General features: G+C 39.0%; 2 protein-coding genes across 2 annotated transcripts; both read left to right on the top strand.

Annotated features, from left to right (window-relative positions):
- The first annotated feature begins 2,760 nt into the window (after positions 1-2,760).
- On the top strand, positions 2,761-6,167 carry LOC308118872 (dehydrogenase/reductase SDR family member 1-like). The gene is made up of 9 exons (XM_080478534.1): positions 2,761-3,105; positions 3,729-3,877; positions 4,017-4,160; positions 4,267-4,346; positions 4,578-4,710; positions 4,859-5,002; positions 5,085-5,154; positions 5,382-5,462; positions 5,564-6,167. Exons 2-9 carry the CDS (start codon positions 3,734-3,736, stop codon positions 5,698-5,700), a joined length of 933 nt encoding a protein of 310 aa, XP_080334660.1. The 5' UTR covers positions 2,761-3,105; positions 3,729-3,733; the 3' UTR covers positions 5,701-6,167.
- Positions 6,168-6,644: 477 nt separating this feature from the next.
- LOC308124146 (dehydrogenase/reductase SDR family member 1-like) lies at positions 6,645-10,634 on the top strand. Its single transcript, XM_080486975.1, has 9 exons — positions 6,645-6,947; positions 7,548-7,696; positions 7,914-8,057; positions 8,175-8,254; positions 8,466-8,598; positions 8,715-8,855; positions 8,935-9,004; positions 9,333-9,413; positions 9,659-10,634. The coding sequence occupies exons 2-9, from the start codon at positions 7,553-7,555 to the stop codon at positions 9,793-9,795; spliced, it is 930 nt and encodes a 309-aa protein (XP_080343101.1). The 5' UTR covers positions 6,645-6,947; positions 7,548-7,552; the 3' UTR covers positions 9,796-10,634.
- The last annotated feature ends 492 nt before the right edge of the window (positions 10,635-11,126 follow it).

The following is an 11,126-nucleotide window of genomic DNA, read 5'->3' as shown; positions in this document are numbered from 1 at the left end:
AATATTTGGCAATATTTGCAAACAGTACACACTAACATAAAAAATCTATCGTGATTTCAGTGCCAGAAATCCAACTTTTACATATCACAGTTAAACAGTCAGAATTCAGGGAAAAGATTGTCACAAGTTGAACTGCAAAGACACGAGTCACGAGAAGGCAAACTATGTTCACCAGTGGCTTTGTGACTTTTGGGTTGGTTGCTTTGTTATTAAAGTTGTGTTGACTGATTGAGCATTCATGATTAAATACCTCACTCGTAACTTGGCAGTTTTTCATCATAACCAAAGACGGGAAAATACTAGAAAAGGAGGAGCTGCTGTTTATATATGCTTATATTTATTCAAAATGACTCACATTATCAAATTGATTAAGAGCCCAAGGGAAGGTTCATCTGCTCATACAAACCCCACAATAACTGAGGTAACCAAACTTATTCAAATATCAGAGCTGTCTCGCTGGTAAATCCACCAAATGCAAATTTAAATGTTGGTCAAACACATTAAATCAATGATCTTATGTCACAGGAATGTAAATTAAGATCTATTTTATTCATGAATTCATGGGGTTCTTCTTGATCAAACTACATTAATCTTAAAACAGATGAGGAAGTGTAATGTATACAAGGTAAGTTCATTAGAAGTCACATCCTTATTTATTTGTCATGTGAAGACTTTTGATACACATACAAGACAAATAACAAGCAGCAGATTATAGATGAAACATTCCATTTGTGTAACGCATTTACCCGAGAGCACAGAGAGGGAAATGACAATATATATACTGCCCGTGGTTCAAAAGAGATTGTCAAGTGTGGTTTTTAACTGTAAATTAGCTTTTTATTGATAAAAATGAATCATTTCCTGAGAAACAAAATGGAACTGATTTCAACCGAGACTTAAACTGTTGCCAATGACCTGCTGCACGAAAAAAGAGTGGGACTGTCACCTTCAAAACTAAATTCAGAGTCAGTTGATCCAGAGGCTCAAACTGTATGAGAATGTGACTTACTGAATAAATGTAGAAACACTACCTCACTGGGCGTAAACTTAATGTATTGAATCAATATGCACGCATTTCACAATGCCTCTGAAACATGAATTTAATGTAACGATATCTAAGGAATAATTGTTCTTGATTTTACTATCACGGTGTTTTCAGCAATTTTCTAGAGGGCTGCGAAGAAGGTCAACAGAGGCTGCTGGTTGCTCATATGTCTGAGTCGCTATAGCATCTTAGAGGAGATCAGTTGTCTGTTTCTGAAGTCATTTTCAACTTTCGAGTGATGAAAGAGTACTGTTCAGCAAATTGCTATTTTCTTACGTAACTTCCAATTTCTGGCTCAATATACTGTTACTGGAAATTCCCACAAGCACAAGCACAAATAAAGCACGCACTATATAAAGAGAGAGGCTGCAGAGAGATGATGTTTTTAGATTTTAAATAATCCGCAAATGGATCAAACGTCACAACTTCATGAGGCATCAAACACAAACACAGTAGAAAAAAACCCAAAGCAAAACAATAAAACCTTTGCCTTGGTCGTCTTGAGTCTACTAATCAAAGACAGGTCCGTTTCGCCCTTTAATGCAAAAGGAAGAAACGTAGTTCGATAAGAATTTGGGGGATTACGGAAGAGAAAGGCTGGAACAAAGATCGTCGTTATTTTTGATTTGTTTGCCAACACTTTGAGAAAATCCTTCTGAGATTTCTTTGTCATCCTCTGAAAAAAAAGGCATTTGGCTTCAGAAACAATCGTTTTTTTCCCATTCCCACCAAATCATAAAAGAAGAGTTTGTTTGCTTTTTTTTCTCCCCCACACATTAGAATAGAAGAACTATTTTATTCTATTGTGTGAAAAAACTAAAACCTCATTGGCAAACTCACTCTGGATGAATAAATGTATTTCAGGTTGTCAACAATATTGGCATTGTGTTACATATTTCATCATCCATTGTCTTGAAAAGAAAACAATATTTTAGAACAGAAATGTATCTAGACATTTTCACACAAACGAGACTATTAAAGTGGGTCAAAGCTATTATCATGCATCCAGTCTGAGTGTCATAAACAGTAGAATGGCACCTTTTGAAAATACAGTTTATAAAGTCCTCAATTCCAGAATAAAATACAATAATAGGTTTATGGTGTTTTGATTTGATCATTTTTGAGTTTCACGTATTCACAGCTGTGTCTATAATTTTTTTTTAAATATAATTTGTTTATATAAGTCTAATTAAGATGATTTATTTTTGTGATTAAATACAAAACCTAACGCAGAACTGAGGCTTCCACTGATTTTGACTTTGTATACCGTCCTGAATAACATTTACAACACACGATGGAAAATAACACAGGTTGATTCCACTCACATGTGGACTGCAACTAAGAAAAGTAGAATCACTATTATTAATTTTTTATTCAGGCTGTGTTTGTGTGTAATCAGTTTTCATACAAGTCAATTTCGTCCGTTTTGTGGATATCATGACTATTTTGAAGATCCATATCAATCTTATGAGATGAACAACAAATGATAGCAGAGACCCAACTCAAGTCTTAATCACAAACTTTGAACACAATTGTTTGAATGCACTGTTTGTGATGAAATTGAGAGTAAAGGTTTGTTGTTAAAGCATTGAGCAGACACTGTAAATACAACAGGGGACTGTCTTTCTTTCTTTATTTCGTTCTTTCTTTCTTTCTTTCTCTCTTCAGGTTATGTAAACCGTTATCCAAACCACAACAACGCCAAAGGCGCATGCGTCAAACAGCGCAGCTGTCACTTCCATATAGATTCAGTTAACGGGTGAAAATCTTTAGTTCGATCCATTTAGGGTTTTAACTCAAATTCAATAATGTTTATAAAAATTCTAATTGGATTTTATTCACGCTGCCTCTCGCCGCGTGCTGTCGCGATATCAGAATGAGGGGGCGTGATTAAACGCACTTGGAAGGAGTCCGTCCACAATCCGCAGCTTCCAGACATATCAGCGTCTTATTTGAGCAGAAACGGAGAGCAGAGTCCTCAGTTTCCCTGTCCTCTTCCTTCACAGGGGACATCTTCTTGGGATTTAACAGACGGAAACCAGCGCTTCCTGTGACATACGGTATCGTAGTTTTGATGCGTATTGATTAACAATGTGCTGAGTTAAATAACAGTCCCGAGCTTTATTTAGTTGTGACACTCCTCCAAACACATTAATTTAATTTTAGTCACGTTTCTCTCTTCAGATGAGTCCAGGCTTTAATCGTTGCAAATACGTTGCGCCATTTCAATGACTAAAATGATTTCACATTGTGGATTACATAGATTTTCACGTCAAAAGCGTCTGTTAATGTTTTCTTGTGGCTTTAAGCCCCATTCACAGGACTGTGCTTTGTTGGATAAACTTCCTCGAGCATATAACATTGAAGCAGGATTTTCACTATTTCTTATCAAACGTGGTGTGACTGTTCACACACATCACTAACCCAACTATCTGTGTCACTTATCAACACATTGGTTCAACCTCGGGACGTTATGCAAGAAAAATACGACTCTTGTTGATAAGCAGTGCACTCTGGACAGATGGCTTTACTGGAACAGCCATGTTGCAACCTGATTGACCCCTGCTCCTGTTTATCCCACACACACTTTTTATTTTTTTCCTCTTTTGTATGGTTTCTTTTGTTTCCTGAAGTGTGAATTTGAGCTTACTGGTATTGTATGTTGTGTCAATTCCTCCCTCAGAGAGGATGTCTCTGTCTGGCTGGGTGTGTGTAGTAACCGGTGCCTCCAGGGGCATTGGCAGAGGAATAGCTCTGCAGCTCTCCGAGGCGGGAGCCACCGTCTACATCACAGGACGGCAACAGAAAACTCTGAGGCAAACGGCTGAACAGGTAAAATTTCTGAATGGCTGAATCACGCTGTGACTTAGGAATACGTGATCAGTCATTGTCTGGTTGGTGTCTCAAAAAGAAACACTGCACCTGCTCAGTTGTAATGCGTTTGTGGTCTAATGTTTTTATCATGAACTAGGTGAAGGAGCGGGGTGGCGACTGTGTGCCAGTAATCTGTGACTCTACAAAAGATGAAGACATCGAAGAACTGTTCGAGCAGATCAGACGAGAACAGAATGGCAGGCTGGATCTTCTAGTGAACAATGCCTACGCTGGGGTGCATGTCAGTATCAATACTCCACGACAAGATGCTATTCTAAAAGAAACGGTGCAATGATCAACCTGCCGCCCACTCTGAGATAAACCTAACACTCGTGGTGTGTTTCCAGGATATCTTCAGCAGCATGGGTAAGAAGTTCTGGGAAACCGATCCGTCCATTTGGGACTCCATCAACAATACAGGCCTCAGGTAGAGTATGCCTTTCTGCTTAATCGTGTCTTGGATGGAAGCTGAATCACTGTCAGCCAAGCGTGTCAGGGTCATGACTCTAAAGATGATTTTCCAGTCGTCAGCTGATAGTCGACTTGTTTTTGCCGCGTGGTTTGAAGTTTAGTTGAACTTTGTGGCTATGTAACATCGGAAGAATAAAATATTAAGAATTTGTGTTTAATTATCATGAAAAATGTTCTCGTTTGTCAGGGGCCACTACTTTTTCTCAGTTTATGCGTCCCGCTTGATGGTGGCTCAGGGTCGAGGTTTGATCGTGACCATTTCGTCCTTTGGGGGTCTGCAGTATCTTTTCAATGTGCCGTATGGCGTCGGGAAAGCTGCCGTAAGTCCTCCTCCCACGAAGATTTATGTTTTTGACTCACAGTACATGCACTATGTAATTACATCCATCTGTTATGGCATCAAGTATATCTCTCATCACATGATGTCAGCACAATAAAAATCTTTGTTTTGTTTTTGTTTGTTTCCAGTGTGACAGACTGGCAGCAGACATGGCTGTTGAGCTCAAAAAAAGGGGCGTGGCCTCCGTCAGCCTGTGGCCTGGTGCAGTACAAACGGAGCTTGTATCCCAGTTAGTGCTACAGAAAGAAGCACCCCAAGGCCTAGAATCAAAGGTGGTCTTGCCACCGAACAGCAAATCTTTGTTTGTGGTAGCTACTTGACTTGTTTTCTAAAAGTCTAAATTCTTTTTCGCAGTTTAAAGACACCTTTGCCAACGGAGAAACCACCGAACTGAGTGGGAAGTGCATCGTCAACTTGGCAAAAGGTAATATTGTCTTTGAGGAGATGCCACAAATTCTTAAATGGATTTACCATTTCTGGCAGACCAAAGAAAGGTGTGGTTAGGAATGAAAACTAACTGCATGTATGTACTGTTTGTTATGTCATGCAGCCAAAAAGTAATCTGGCAAAGGCCTAAGAATAGTTCCTCATTCAATTTACAATGCTTTCTTATTTACAAAGTAAACTTTTTTTATTTTTTTTGCCTGAAAGATAAAAATCTGATGTCCCTGACTGGAAAAGTACTCATGACCTGTGATCTGGCACGGCGCTACGGGATCCGAGATATTGACGGTAAATGTGGATTTTCTATATATATATATATGTTGGTTTTTTTTTTAGAGGATTTCCAATCTGATCTTGGTTATATTTTTGTTTTATCTGTTTGTTTCCAGGGCGAAGCGTCGTTGACTACACTTCCCTGAAGTTCCTCCTGTCCCAGGTCCCGTATCTGTCCTGGCTCTCAGCCGTCGTTCCCTCGTTCATTCGAATGCCTCGCATCATGCTCACCATGGCAAACAGCCGCTTCTGAGGATTTTCTCCGTCACTCCTGACACGACAGCGTTGTCTAGTAACCAATAGTTGTTATTTCCCCTTTCATACGATTCTTACTAATGACTGAAGGATAACTATATTCACACTATTTTTGAAGTATATTTCTTAGGTTGTTCATACACAAATGTGCATATACTTGAATACTTATTGATTATGAATGTGTGAAGTTGAAGTACTTGTCTATTTAACTTGAATACTAACGGCTGAATGTGCAGCCACAAATCCAGTTTCTTCAAACCACTGCATCATGTTTCCTCTGAAGCGTTGGACAAAAAGACTTTTGTTTTTTAGGAGACCTGCATTTTGTACTTGTTGTCTTTGTCGAGCTTTTAAAAAAAATAAAAATTCTTGTTCACTTTTTACTTGTATTACAACTGTTGTCACTACTGTATTTAACAAAATGATGACCAGATAATAAGTTAATAAATATTAAAGTTGACACCTGTTTGTTTTTTACGTTGTCCCTTGTATTCTGATATGAATAGGCCAAAACTGTTATTTTTTAAAGCTTGCAGTGATCCACTAAGAGAAATGTTACGATGTTTTCACGAGCATTAGTATTTGTAGTTTGCTTCAATGTATTATCAGTTCTTATTTTCTTCACAGGAAAGTTGGAAGTCAAAATGGCACAAACCGTAGAATAATCAGCTTTACCTCAAGAATAAAACAGCATCCCTACGATGAATCAAAATCATCCAATTGCAGACGAGGCAGGACGTGGGTTTTGTAATCCAAGAATTATGGATTATTTAAACGTGTGAAAGGGGTTGTTATTTTAGGAAGACTTACAGCGCCATCTACTGATACTTTAGAGTAAATGAAATCCCAAAACCATAACTAACAGTAAGGATTGCTCACTCATTCTGACTCCTCGGGTTTACTTGAGAGCGCAAGACTTTGATTTTTGCGCATGCGTCAAGTGGGATGGTTACGCACAAAAACGGTCCGTTATAAAACACTTTTAGGCTATTCAGTAACAGCTTTGTTTCACAGCGTATCTGAAGTCAAGCCGAAGGTCCCTCAAGCGGAGGGAGGGGGAAGTTGGAACGAGTGAATCCTCCGACAGAACAAAACTTTTTGCAGCTCCGCGGCTCTGGCACGCTCTCCAGCCTCGATCAGCTTCCTGACAAACGTTCCAAACACTGATCAAACCGAGTTGCAACACACTTTCTCGCTTTCTCCGACAACAACTGGGACTCGGCAAACCAGATCCAGCGATTTGAGGTACTCTTTTGTTCTATGAAGGCTTTTTGTTGGGTTTCATCTTATTTATCTATTGATGTTGCGATGCATTGCGTTAAGTAGTACTTTCAACCGTTGACGATTTAAATGTAACTAAATGTAAACGCAGTCGTTCAAAACGAGTGTTTTTTTTGTGTGATAAAGTTTGTGCAAAAAAAAGGTAACAATTTGTTCAAACAGAAATGGAAAAAAAACAAAACACGAAAACTGTTTTATGTACCAAAAAGTGAATCGTCAAGGTTCACTGTGGTTAAATGTGGTCATGGTCACCACCAGACTTTTTAATCTGCGTGTTTTGGGCAAACTTTGTACTGCAATGAGAAGATCACTCATAAATCATCATTAAACAGCATCTTAATGCAAAAAAGGTGGTCCTTCAGGTTGTGTAATTCAAATTCTAGCTCTCCAAAAATCATTTTCAGTCTGTACAGTAGATGGCAATAGCACTGCTTGATTCGTGCAGTGGCGCTACACTTAATTCAAATGACACCCTTGGAGGCTATTAATTCATACTGTGTGTTTCCATGTGACACGGTGTGTGTGAACTTATATTTATGGTATTGGTTTTGAATCCTCCCTCAGAGAGGATGTCTCTGTCTGGCTGGGTGTGTGTAGTAACCGGTGCCTCCAGGGGTATTGGTCGAGGAATAGCTCTGCAGCTCTCTGAGGCTGGAGCCACCGTCTACATCACAGGACGGCAGGAGAAAACTCTGAAAGAAGCAGCTGAGCAGGTGAAACGTCTATGAAATGCATCCCGGGGTACAGTGGTTAACACCGAGCATTTGATTCTACTCTTGTAACCACTGGGAGAGCCGCCAGCTCCCTCTGACCCTAACTTGAGTGCATTAGTTAAAAAAAAAAAAAAAAAGTAGTTTCAGATTTGGGTTAAGATGATTGAGCCTCAAATAGTTTTTTTTTTCTCTTTGTCTGACATTATTTTCAACGCAGGTGAAAGAGAGGGGTGGCGACTGTGTGCCGGTCATCTGTGATTCTACAAAAGATGAAGACATCGAAGAGCTGTTTGAACTGATCAAGCGTGAACAGAATGGTAGACTGGATATGCTGGTGAACAATGCCTACGCCGGAATACAGGTCAGTACCATCACTGGAAGGACAAGAAACACTCCCTGGTGTTATCTGAAAATTTGACTATCAGGAAGTAGGAACGAGGATGCAACTTCACCCCCCCAACATTTTGTGCTGTTCCAGGATATCTTTGAGAACACGGGTAAGAAGTTCTGGGAAACTGATCCGTCTATTTGGGACACGGTCAACAATGCAGGTCTAAGGTAGCGTATATATATATATATTCTGCTGACTCAGTATCAGGTTATGCTTCTAATGTTAATTTTCTGCTGTTCGTCAACTTGGTTTTGTCGGTTTAGTTCTGACTTCAGTTGTACTTAAATGTGTACAAGAAACAAAAACAATCATTTGGATTACATTTTTATTTTTTTTAAATGGATTACCATTGTCCAACCTTTTTCCTTTCTTTGGCAGGGGTCACTACATTTTCTCTGTTTATGCGTCCCGCTTGATGGTGGCTCAGGGTCGAGGTTTGATCGTGACCATTTCGTCTTTTGGGGGTCTGCAGTATCTTTTCAATGTGTCATATGGTGTCGGGAAAGCTGCCGTAAGTCCTGTCATGCATGTAACACTTGGGCATATAAATATGTATATTTTTTTTTTCTTTCTCCCGGGTTGTTCATGGAATCAAAACCTGTTTCGTTTTTTTCTGTTTGTTTCCAGTGTGACAGGCTGGCAGCAGACATGGCTGTCGAGCTCAAAAGTAGGGGAGTGGCCTCCGTCAGCCTGTGGCCCGCAGCAGTTCGAACAGAACTGCTTTGTGGGCTCACAGTGAACGATGTACTACCGGGCATACATACAAATGTAAAGTCGTGTCCAGCAAAGAAACAATTTTCATCAGAGCTACTTGAATTATGTACTTAGTGTACTTTTCCCTCCTCAGTTCAAAGATATGATGGCCACTGCGGAAACCACAGAACTGAGTGGGAGGTGCATTGTCAACCTGGCGAAAGGTAGGACGGTCTTATCTGACACTATCAGTTAAACCAACAATTAAGATTGTTTTATTCAAGATTGCGCTGGCAACTAATCTAATAAGTTAAAAGGTTCCTGATTTGGGCTCAACACTTACGTGACCGAGCCTCACATGGTGTGGTGAGTCGCACTCTCACTTCTAATCTTGGATCAAGTCCAGGTTGGGCAAGGGAGCTCCAGCGATCCAGAGTTGGATAAGGCAGTGTAAAAATGGATCCTACAAATAGGAAAATGATTGATGTCAGAAGGCCTGTGCGCTTCCATTGTGAATATATTTTGTTTGTTGTTTCTGTTTTTCCATGACAGATAAAAATCTGATGTCAATGACTGGGAAAGTGCTGATGACCTGTGACCTGGCAAGGCGTTATGGGATACAAGATGTTGATGGTAAACATGGATTATGTTCGGGGTTTTTTTAATCAATGTGAAATGTAATCTTACTATATACGTATATATATGTTTATATAACAAAAAACAAAAAACATATAAGAAATATATGTTTTTTGTTTTTTTTAGGGAGGGATGTAGTTGATTACTTTTCCCTGAAGATGCTTTTTTTTTTTTTTTTTTTTTTTTTAGAAGATTTCCAATCTGATCTTGGTTATATTTTTGTTTTATCTGTTTGTTTCCAGGGCGAAGCGTCGTTGACTACACTTCCCTGAAGTTCCTCCTGTCCCAGGTCCCGTATCTGTCCTGGCTCTCAGCCGTCGTTCCCTCGTTCATTCGAATGCCTCGCATCATGCTCACCATGGCAAGCAGCCGCTTCTGAGGATTTTCTGCAACACTCCTGACATTTCTTTGTGTCACTACCTTTTGAAGGAGTATTTATCCAATTTCATGTCCGCACATATTTATCTTTATACTCTTTATTGAATGTCATTCATCAATGTGAATCTCTGAAGCGTGAGGTAATGAAGAGAACATGACGGAGGTCATGCTATGCTTTCCGTATTCAAGCAACGTAAGACGATAAAGCCACTTAATGTGAAGATTGCTCTCTGTTACAAGTTTTTTTCAAGCTCTCTATCTTTTTTTAAAAACTAGACACACTACTATTTACATAAGCTATATTTACCAAACTACTAATACCAATACTATGACTCACTGCTATTTTGTTTGTTCATTTAAATAATAAAACTTTAAAAAAAAAGTAACGTTTGCCTGCTGGTGTTCACACTTCTTAATACCTTCTGTAACCTTCCAACCCCTGATTACGACTGGTTTAATGTTGCATTGTCACAGACGTGGGATATTGTTTGAGGACACATATCACTGAAACACCGCTGATGATGTCATTTGATCTTGTTTACAGTAGAAAGGGGACGCGAGCAAGTTGATAAATGCCTTGTAGGAACTGTGAGTACATGTTAACCTTTCTTGGGTGTCCCGATGCTTCATAATCAATAGAGGAAGCAGCAACAACAAAAGTTTGTTTAAAAAAACCAGAGTCAAGATCATAGGTATCGTTATCTGGGCTGTTTCTGTTGTTAATTTGGAAATAAGTTACTGAGCCTGCTTGAACAAATATGAGTAAAGTCTCCAGTACAACATCGAAATGCTTTCAAATAGAGTTTTATCACAATAAATGAAACAGATGACTAATCTTTCACTTTCTGGCTGTTGGATTTCTAGTATGCATTATTTCCCAGCATTAGGATGGATATCACAAGTTGTTTTAAACAACCCAAGACAGAATTCAGACATGCAGATAGTATTTATTAATCTATTGTTTTAAAAAAAAAAAAAAACATTCAGGAGGCACTGCTGCTAAAATACTTCTATTACCCTCCATTAGAGGGTTGAGGGTGGTTTAGGTTTAGTTTAGTCTAAGGTGACAAATATCTTTGGTTAACCTGGTCTGGGAAGGATTTTAGAATGTGAGTTACGTTACTTTGTGTGTGTGTGGGTCCCTGATGAAAGATGATGACGAAATATTTGGTTATCCCAAATGTCCAAATAGAGGATGTATTAACACGTTTCTAAAATTGTCAAAATGTACTTCCCAATATTTACTAAATATTGAGCTCTTCAACTTTCAATTCCAGAGAGAGGTCTATAAAGATGATTTGAAATTGTTTGATTTACACAGATTTTGAAAGT

The sequence above is a fragment of the Lipophrys pholis genome (genome assembly GCF_963383615.2).
Source record: "Lipophrys pholis genome assembly, chromosome: 1".
NCBI classification, from domain to species: domain Eukaryota; kingdom Metazoa; phylum Chordata; class Actinopteri; order Blenniiformes; family Blenniidae; genus Lipophrys; species Lipophrys pholis.
The sequence above is the reverse complement of the archived record's forward strand: the minus strand, read 5'-3'. Positions and strand labels throughout refer to the sequence as shown.

Excerpts from the sequence above, each read along its gene's own strand:
- LOC308118872 (XM_080478534.1), top strand. The coding sequence starts at position 3,734 with ATGTCTCTGTCTGGCTGGGTGTGTGTAGTAACCGGTGCCTCCAGGGGC. Across the intron at positions 3,878-4,016 it reads TGAGGCAAACGGCTGAACAG|GTGAAGGAGCGGGGTGGCGA; the intron begins GTAAAATTTCTG and ends ATCATGAACTAG. Across the intron at positions 4,161-4,266 it reads ATGCCTACGCTGGGGTGCAT|GATATCTTCAGCAGCATGGG; the intron begins GTCAGTATCAAT and ends GTGTGTTTCCAG.
- LOC308124146 (XM_080486975.1), top strand. The coding sequence starts at position 7,553 with ATGTCTCTGTCTGGCTGGGTGTGTGTAGTAACCGGTGCCTCCAGGGGT. Across the intron at positions 8,058-8,174 it reads ATGCCTACGCCGGAATACAG|GATATCTTTGAGAACACGGG; the intron begins GTCAGTACCATC and ends GTGCTGTTCCAG. Across the intron at positions 8,599-8,714 it reads ATGGTGTCGGGAAAGCTGCC|TGTGACAGGCTGGCAGCAGA; the intron begins GTAAGTCCTGTC and ends GTTTGTTTCCAG.